The sequence below is a fragment of the Octopus bimaculoides genome, chromosome 25 (genome assembly GCF_001194135.2).
Source record: "Octopus bimaculoides isolate UCB-OBI-ISO-001 chromosome 25, ASM119413v2, whole genome shotgun sequence".
Lineage (NCBI taxonomy): Eukaryota > Metazoa > Mollusca > Cephalopoda > Octopoda > Octopodidae > Octopus > Octopus bimaculoides.
This window is the reverse complement of record NC_069005.1, coordinates 1,069,577-1,079,731: the sequence shown is the minus strand read 5'-3', so window position 1 is coordinate 1,079,731 and position 10,155 is coordinate 1,069,577. Positions and strand designations below refer to the sequence as shown.

Genomic DNA, 10,155 nt, shown 5'->3' with positions numbered 1-10,155 from the left:
AGCTTTAACTTTTCTCTCTCTCCCTCTCCCCACCTCTCTGAAACTCTTCCTTTCCTATCCACTACTCCCACCCACCCCTCTCTTTTTCGCCTTATTCACTTATTCCTTCCTCTTCTCTCTCTCTCTCTCTCTCTCTCTCTCTCTCTCTCTCTTCTTAACTTCTTTCTTTCTTCCTTTTCGCTCTCTTCTTTCTTCCGCCAATCTCTCCAGTCTCTTCCTTTTGCTGCCGATTCTCTGCCAGATCCCAACCCTTCTTACACAATAAATGCTACCACAAAGCTTTCCAACCACTTCTAAAAGAACAATCACTGTACAATTGCTAAGAAAACCAATACAGCAACAACAAGTATAAAATATCTGACAACAACAACAACAACAACAACAACAAATGAACATGACCATAGACCGACCAAACTGCAGCATCAGAAATAGGAACCAGGATGAATTTCTGGGCCAGCGTTGATTGTATTCCATCTCAGCTGAGCATAATTTTATCTTTTGGCTTTCACTAGTTTCACTCTTTGGACTGTGGCCATGCTGCAGCATCACTTCAAAGGGTTTCAGTTCAACAAATCACATCCCAGTGTTCTTTTTTGTTTTGAAGTCTGCTACTTATTCTATCAGTCTCTTTTGCTGAACCACTAAGTTATGGGAATGTAAAGTTATGTAAAAAAAAGCAACATCAGTTGTCAAGCAGTGGTGGGAACAAATACACACACACTCACACACTTGATGGGATTCAGTACATTTTCCATCTGCCAAATTCACTCACAAGGAATTGGTTGGCCCAGGAAGACACTTGTCCTACTTCCATTTCTAAGATTGTCAAGAAAGCTGAGGAGTGTCTTCGCACCATTCAGTGAGACCTTTGTCAGCCACTCTCCAGATATCTAGAGTTGTATAAGACTATGGCACGGCCATACTCAGAGTTTGCATCACCAGCCTGGAACCTCAATCTTGCTCGGCATATCAATCTCTTGGAAACTATTCGGAAATGTGCAACCAGGGCAGGAACACATTAAAGCTCCGACGACTGGCAACTGACTTGGCAGACACCCTCAAGATTACCCACCATCTTTCCAACAACAACCTTGGGTACCTTTTTGGATTTCATATGTCTAACACTTGTGGGCGTGACTTACAAGAGCAAAAAACAGCACAACATCCATGACCTCAGAAACATTTTTACACCACTTGTTGCAATCGTTTTGACACCCAATATGTGGTGCACTGTGCACCTGTTTAAGTAACATTGGTTTGATGGCAGGAGTGAGCTAATGCACGACACATACATTTGATCAATATCAACAAATCATTTGTGCAGGTCATTTGCCAGAAGCTGTGACAGAAGAGTCCCTCATCATGTTATATAAATATATATATAAATCCCCAAAAATGGACGGCAATGAAAACCTACAGACAGATGGACGATACAAGGACGGACAGGAAAACCAGGATGGAACATCTGTGGCTTTCTATATATATATATACTTTTGTTCTGAGTTTCGTTTATCCCATTTCTACTCTCAAACAAGAGTGTGTGTGTGTGTGTGTAATGAGACGTGGCAATGCACAGAAGAAAATTAACATGCCCACTCCTAATAAACCATTTCTGGAAAGTCGTGAGATTCCATCCAATCTCATTATCCCTTTATATAATTGACCCCCAACTCATTAATGGTACACAATGCTACTTTTTAGCCTGTACTCCTGTAAGCTTGTAGATCCCTATAAGTTTGATGTCTACTTAAACACCCCACCATTCTCCTTCTTCTTCTTCTTCTTCTCCTTCTTCTCCTTCTCCTTCTTCTTCTTCTTCTTCTCCTTCTCCTTCTTCTTCTTCTCCTTCTTCTTCTTCTTCTCCTTCTTCTTCTTCTTCTTCTTCTTCTTCTTCTTCTTCTTCTTCTTCTTCTTCTTCTTCTTCTTCTTCTTATAAAAGCAGATGGCAGAATCGTTAGTGAAATGCTTAGTGGTATTTTGTCTATTTCCAAGTTTTCAGTTCAAATTCTGCCAAGATCCACTTTGCCTTTCATCCTTTTGGGCTTTGATAAAATGAATACCAGTTGAATACTGGGGTTGATGTAACTGACTCACCCCCTCCCGCAAAACTGCTGTCCTAGCAAAATTGTTAGCAAGCTGAGCGAAATGCTTAGTTGTATTTCGTCTGCCTTTATGTTCTGAGTTCAAATTCCACCAGGGTTGACTTTGCCTTTCATCCTTTCAGGGTCGATAAAATAAGGACCAGTTGAGCCCTGGGGGTCGATGTAACTGACTCAACCCCCTCCCCCAAAACTGCTGGCCTTGTGCTAAAATTTGATACCATTTTTGTTATTATTATTGTTGTTATTATTATTATTATTATTATTCTGGTAGAATCAGTAAGTGATTGGAGGAAATCCCTTGCTGTACTTAGTAATGTTCTGTGTTCAACTCCCATCGAATTTCACTTTGCTTTTATTCCTTCCTGGATTGGGGAGGTAAAAAAAAAAGAAAAATCAGAAAAAAAAGAAGAGTATCTCTCACATAATGGCATTCAGTTGGAGCGACTCTACCTGCCCCCCACCCCACCACCTCCTGTATATTTGTATTGGTAATAGTAGTAGAAGCAGCTGTTCTGTATGAGTGTGTGTGTGTTGAAAGTTGGTTGGGCTTATTGCCAAGACAGCGTTTGCAGAGTTTGTATCAAAGCTATCATGAAATACTGCACTGAATAATACAGCTGCCTTTGATGCTATTGATTCGAATAGATTTCAATAGTACATGCCTCTTGTACTATTGATTGCAATAGTATTCACTGGCACACTATAGATTGTTATTGCTTTCACTAGTTCGGCTCTGTATACCGCTACAGATCAGAGCTAAATACCACACATGTATATACAAACACAAGAGATTACTATAGTTTCTAATAATAATAATAATAATAATAATACAAATCTTCATAATTATTACTCATTACAAATTTGTTTTTATGTCCAATGTATATTTCTGTGGATTTGCAGCTCTAGTCTACACTAATAGTTGTACGGTACCTGAAGTGTTTTCGAAGGAAACCCTTATTATTCAGAGGGAATCCTTTCACCAATGAGCCAGTGAGGAGAGGTGGTCATGTGGTTATTAGAACAGACAGCATCTTATCCGAGACCATTTCTTTAGACCTTCTCTACCATCTTTAAAATAAGAATATGTTTTATGTCTGAAATCTTTGAACAGTATCCTACTTAATTAGCGATGGAATAGCCACAGCATCTCATCACCATCATCATCATCATCATCATCATCATCACCATCACCATCGGTTTAACATTCACTTTGTCATGTTCGCATGGATTTGGTGGAATTCATTTTGGTAGATTTTCTACAACTGGATACCCTTCTTGTTGCCAACCTTCACCTGCTTCCAAGCAAAATAATATTTCCCCCATGGTTGAACATGTTTTCATGGAAGACTAGAAACAAGAGACACTGACATTCATTTATAACTGTTGCATAATTTCAAGACAAGGAAACATGTTAACACACACACACACACATCTTTCAATTTCCATTTCCCAAATCTACTCAGAGCCATTAGTTCGCCCCAGGGCTATAGTAGAAGCCCGCAGCCCAAGGAACCATGCAGTGGGACTTGAATTGTTTGTTGCTGTTTAGCTTCAGTCATTCAGCTGACCACCACCTCCCAAAGCAGTTCTTTCCCCTCTACAAGGGAAAGTGCCATGTTCTGTTGGTGGGGGGGAGCAAAAGAAGAGACACAAAGATGCCTGAAAATGCCTCTAATTATTAAAGTCGAAAAATCTATTAGAAAAAAAACATTCCTATTCATTTTTTCAAATATTGTACCAAGGGCTTTCGATTTCTTATTCTCCTTTATATATAAGGTGTGTGTGTGTTTATGTCTCCTTGTCTTGATGTCACATGATTGTTGTAAAATGATTGTCACTTGTCACACAAGCTGTGTCATTCATTTCCAATATTCGATGAGAACATGTCTGGCCATGGAGGAAATATATTACCTTGCTTGGAAACCAGTAAGGGTTAGTAGCAGGACAGGTATCCAACTATAGAAAATCTGCTTCATTAAACTACATCGTTATCCATGCAAGCATGGAGAAATGGATGTTTGTGATGATGATGATGATCCCTAATTTCCCAGCCGTTTAACTTTTCCTTCTTTGGTCTGTCTTGATGTAACAATCTTCAATGGTTTCTGACTTGTCTGTGAGTTACTTCAGCCTCATGTCTCACATCCTCATCATTAGATGCTGGTTTGCATAGTCCTTGTATGAGGGATCTATAGTGATCAATAATATTATTGATCACTATAGATCTGTGTGGTACCATTCCTGATTGCAATCTTGTGAGTTCTTTATGGAGATCTTGGCCATGTCTATCTAGGGTTACATGTACTTTTAAGATGGGTTTTATTAACAATGTCGTGTATCTTGCTACTTTTCTTACTATGACTGCTGCTGAGGCTGCCAATACTACTTCTGCTACTACTAATAACTATGATAATGGTTTCGAATTTTGGCACAAGGCCAGCAATTTCAGGGGAGGGGTAAGTCATTTACATCAACCCCAGTACACAACTGGTACTTATTTTATCATCTTCAAAAAGATGAAAGGCAAAGTCGATTTCAGCAGAGTTTGATCTCAAAATGTAAAGACGAACGAAATGCTGCTAACAGTTCTGCCAGTTCACCATTTTAATGATAATAATAATAATAATAATAATCATCTTCATTATCATTTAATGTCCGCCTTCCATGCTGGCATGGGTGGGATGGTTTGACAGGAGCTGGCCAGACAGAAGCCTGCACCAGATTTCGGTGACTGTTTTGGCAGGATTTTTACAGCTGGATGCCTTTCCAAACACCAACCAATCAGCAGAGTGGACTTTATTTTATTGACCCGAAAGAATGAAAGCCGAAGTTGACCTTGGTGGGATTTGAACTCAAACTTATTAAAGAGCCACAAGAAATGCTGCTACTAAGTATTCTGTCTCATGTTCATCATTCTGTCAGCTCGGTACCAACGATGATTATATCAAATTAATTTTAAAAACTAACAGAAAGAATTTGTCTTTGAGTTCAATTGATTTTACTTGATTCCGTTTTTGTGTCTTTGATTGTTCTTGCAGAAGAGAGCAATGTGCTCGCAGCTGATTCTAACAGTCCTAAACAGACGTTTGTTCCATGTAAAGTATGTGGAGACAAAGCCTCAGGGTATCATTATGGAGTAACATCGTGTGAAGGTTGCAAGGTAAGTCTGTCAACCAGCAATATTGCTCTGGCTGTTGAATGCTAATGGAACGTCTGTGGACAGAATCTGAACACACACACACACACACACACACACACACCTGTTTTGATGCCATATTTCTGTTGAAATACATGAGTCTTTGTTTCAATTAACTTTGAAAATACTGAAAAATTTAGTAAATAGCTTAATCCTTATTAAGCTGGTGTTTGGAATACAAGTTAACATAAGATTTTGATGAAAGGGTTTAACATCTAAACTGCCATGTCCAGCCTAAATATTTTTGCTGTTTAATGTCCAAACTGACCAGATCTGATTTTTCACACCTCTCCTACAATGTCATTCAAAAAATATGCAATCATCATCACCATTATCATCATTTAATGTCTGTCTTTCATGCTGGCATGGGTTGGACGGTTTGACAGGAGCCAGCCAGGTAGAAGACTACACCAGGCTACTGTGTCTGTTTTGGTATGGTTTTTACGGTTGGATGCCCTTCCTAACACCAACCACCTCGTAGAGTGAACTGAATGCTTTTTATGTGGCACCAGCATAGAGGGAGGTCAGTCTGGGTATGGTTTTTACAGCTTGATGTCCTTCCAAATTCCAACCACTTTAAAGTGCAGACGGAATGCTTTTTACGTGGCACCAGCACTGGCAGGGTCACCAAGTAACTTGCAAGACAAGGAATTTTGAGAGAAGGAGCAGGGTTGGGTTAGAGGAGGGGAACTTGTGTCAGATGATGAAAGGTTAGAGACGGAGATGCAGAAACTGGTGTCTTACTATAGAGGAGGTACATGGTTACCCCGCCAGAGAAAGAGAAAGAAAGAGAGAGAAAGATAATGCCTGATTAACTGAAAACAAGGTGAATAAATAAGCCTTACATTTGACAAAGTAATCTGAATGCCAAAGGGTAAAGTAAGATTACTACAAAACAGGAATTTTGTGTCAAAGAATTAGGGGCAATCTCAGATGGGTTGGTTTCTAAGGGGGTTAAAATAGATACAAAGAATTCAAGGGTTAGTGGTTGTGTCATAGCATGAGATTTGGCTGCCCTTTGGGGCCATGGCCAAATTGGCCATCCCCTTCCTTTGACTACAAAAATTGCCAGACCCTCAACCCAAAATAGCTGTCTTTTGTGGTTCATTCTCTTCTATTCTGCTTTGCTGGTCAGTGGAACTACATCTGTGTACATGGGTACGGAAGTAGATGGATCTGTAGTTCAATCCTCACAATGGTAGTGAGTGGGATGGTTTTTGATGATAGTATGTAGTGTAGGAGTGGTGGTGGTGCTGAGGTGTTGGTTTGTGTGCTAGTTGCAGTAGATACTAGTCATGTGATAACATTAATGGCGTACTGTAGTAGTGTGGTGGTCAGGGTAGAGTGGAAAGGGGTGTTGATGAAGGGTCCAGGTAATGAGGCATTAGTTGTGGTCAGTGGAATGGTGAAGCCCCTCCAGGAGGGGTCAAGGAAGAGACAGGTAAAAAAGAAAAGGTCTTTTTCATGATTTCAGGGCTTCTTCCGACGCAGCATTCAGAAACAGATTGAATACCGGTGCTTACGTGATGGAAAGTGTATGGTAATCAGACTTAACAGGAATCGCTGCCAGTACTGCCGCTTTAAGAAATGTTTGGCTGTCGGAATGTCCAGAGATTGTAAGTATATTCATTGGTCATTAATGTTTAGCTGCCGTCAATGTCCTTGGTTTTATGTTTGGTTTTCAATGTTGTCTGTCCACTGCCAATTTCTATGGTTTTATGTTTTGTGGTCAGTTGAAGTTTGCATGTTGAAATGTCACAAGGATTGTAAATGTGTCTGGGGTCAGTGACAAACATTTGGCTTTTATTAATGGTCAACGATTAAATATTTAGTGCTTATTGTAGGTGTAGTTGTGTTAAGAAGCTTGCTTCTCAACCATGTGGTTTAGTGTTCAATCCCACCACTGTGCTGAACCTTGAGCATTTGGGTAATTGTCTTCAACTATGGCCTCAAACTGACCAAAGCCTTTTGAGTGAAATTGGTAGATGGAAATTGAAAGAAGTGCATTATATTATGTGTGTGTGTGCACACGCGCGCACGTGCAGGTGTATATGTGTGTGTTTGTGTCATGTTGTCTTCACATCCTGAAATAGTTGTAAATGAATGCCACTGTCACACAAATTGGTGCCGTTCATTTCCAATAGTCTGCAAAAACATGTCTGGCCTTGGGGAAATATTGCCATGGCTGGTTGTGCAGCACTGGTTATATGATACACTAATGTGGGATACATGAGATAGTTGTACAATATATGGAAAATTTGCACAATACATATGGATAAGTTGTGTAACACGTATCCACTGCTTATGTAACATGTGGGATGGCTGCATCACTTTAGATCAATGTGGGCTGCTTAATGGAAATTTTGCTGGTGTCTTCTGGAGGAATTGATCTCTTGTTTTCGTTTTTACTTTATGCTGGCATTAACCTGAAGTTTCTTTACAGCTGTGCGATATGGCAGGGTTCCAAAACGCAGCAAGAGTTTAGACGATCAACGTATTGGCATAGCCGACTCAAGTCAAGACCCTACGTCACTGGAGAAGAAACAGTTGGAGATATACGACACCATATTGAGTGTGTCGCAGGCCCATTTGGCAAACTGTGCATTGACTGAGGATAAATTGAAAATGCAGCAACGCAAGTCTGCCTCTTTGGTGTGTATCCCTCTCTCTTTACCTCTCTCTCTCTCTATTCTATCTGCATATGTATACACACACACACATGTATGTGTATATATATACATATATATATCATTTAGTTAATTTTCTTTTACAGAGATGTAATGAAACAAAAATGTGATGAAACTATTTCATTGTCTGAATGTTTTTTCTGTCAACAGTTAGACTCTATTTCGATCTCAACCTCACTGCAACTGACTGAAGAAGAAGTAAAAACACACCGACTTCTGATGTGGGAGAATCTAGCCAGTCTTATAACACCTTCAATACAAAGTATTGTGGAATTTGCCAAAAGACTTCCAGGTAGGTTAGAGCTTTATGCAGCCTCTACCAACAACAACAACAGCACTATCACTACCACCAACACCAATTCCTTCAGGCAGATCTTCTCTAACTGGATGCTCTTCCTGTCATCAACCCTTACCTCTTTCAAAGCAGTGTAAATTATTTCTCTATGGCCAGGCATGTTTTCATGGAAGATTGGAAGTGGATGATATTCCTTGTATGATGGTGACACCCATTTACAACTCTCATGCAGTGTTGAGGTAAAGAAACACAAACACACTCACATCATCATCATCATTGTTTTAACATCCACTTTTCCCTGCTTGCATGGGTCAGACAGGATTTGTTTAAGCAGATTTTCTACAGTTGAATGCCTTTCCTATTGTCAGCTCCCACTTGTTTCCAAAGTAATGTTTCCCCCATGGCTACATGTGTTTTTCACAAAATGAATGACATCGCTTGTGGGACCCACTCACAAGGATATGGACACACATACACATGCATGTATACAGATATATATACCAATGCATATGTATACATATACATACACACATGATGGGCTTGTTTGAATTTTTGTCTACGAAATCCACTCAGAAGGCTTTGGTCAGCCTGGGGCTATAATACAAGGTACCATGTATTGGGAATGAACTTGAGACCATGTTGTTGGAAAGCAACCTTCTTAACCACTCACCTACAACAGTCATGCCTGAGTCTCTCCTGTAAATTACAATAGTTCTTCTAACACCAATAATATAAACTTCTCTCCAGTTTCTGTCCCCAAGTCTCCCTTCATGCCATCTCACTTCTGTCTTTTAGGTTTTGCAGATCTTTCTCAGGACGACCAATTGATCTTAATAAAATCAGGCTTCTTTGAAATGTGGCTTTCCCGACAAGCACGGACTTTTGATTCCCAAGAGGACTGTCTTACTTTTGAAGATGGTAGTACAATTGTGAAGAAGGAGTTGGTGGCAGTGTACCAGGTATGTTGTCTTGGTTGGTGCCAGTGAGTTTCATAACCCATTGCAAATAATCAGACATATATAATAATAATAATAACAACAATAATAATGTATTCATTATAAACTGCACTCAGGTGCATTACAACTCATTGCAAAATGTTTAAAAACAGGAATAGAAAACGGTAATGAGTGAAGTAAAGAAGGACAGCAATGAAAGCTAAAAGTACATTCTAGTGTACTTTCTAGAGTACACAGAATAAATGAACATTAAAAGAGTCCTCAAGAAGAAAGGAAGCTTAGGAATGTCAGGAACTGGTGGGTTTTGTGAAGCATAAAATTTTTGAAGGATGCAGTGCCCTGACATTTAACCACCAATGCAAACAGCTTTAGTCTTTATTCTTTATTCCTCTAGAGCTTTATTCTATGCTTTGACGATTCTGAGCTTGAAAAAAAATGTTTCTGAAAGTAATGGGTGCTGTGCTTTTTTTTTTCCCTGTTTGTTTGTTTTTTGGAGTGGGGGGAGTTGAAATTTAATATATTGTAGGTACAGTTGTTATATCATTTAACATCTGTTGTCCATACTGGCATGGTTTGGACAGTTTGACCAGGGCTGGTCAGCTGGAAATGTAAAGAAGTTACAGATGAACTTTGTATATTTTTCTGTCAGAACCTGAGGTGCATTTTGTTTTTTCTTTTTTTTTTTTGTCTTCAATGTTTGTTTTCTTTTCCAGATGGATTTTGTAAACACCATGTTTGAATTAACATCTAACTTCAACATGCTCAACCTGAACGATACAGAAATTGCTTTATTTGTTGGAATAGTCCTTGCCACTGCAGGTCAGTACTAATACAACCATTAGCTCACAAATATTATTATTATTATTATTATTATTATTATGGTTGTGATGTATGTGCCTGGTGTACCCTTATCAGACTG

The 10,155-nt window shown here is 39.3% G+C and overlaps 1 protein-coding gene across 2 annotated transcripts in view; it reads left to right on the top strand.

Moving 5' to 3' along the window:
* The window catches only part of LOC106876050 (nuclear receptor subfamily 1 group D member 2), a 44,633-nt gene that overhangs the window by 23,946 nt on the left and 10,532 nt on the right, over positions 1-10,155 (top strand). For both annotated transcript variants that reach the window (XM_052976576.1, XM_014924447.2), the window contains exons 4-9: positions 5,141-5,262; positions 6,773-6,914; positions 7,742-7,950; positions 8,136-8,277; positions 9,076-9,239; positions 9,950-10,055. In XM_052976576.1, the coding sequence (XP_052832536.1) occupies positions 5,141-5,262; positions 6,773-6,914; positions 7,742-7,950; positions 8,136-8,277; positions 9,076-9,239; positions 9,950-10,055 (885 nt within the window). The remainder of the gene's footprint in view (positions 1-5,140; positions 5,263-6,772; positions 6,915-7,741; positions 7,951-8,135; positions 8,278-9,075; positions 9,240-9,949; positions 10,056-10,155) is intronic.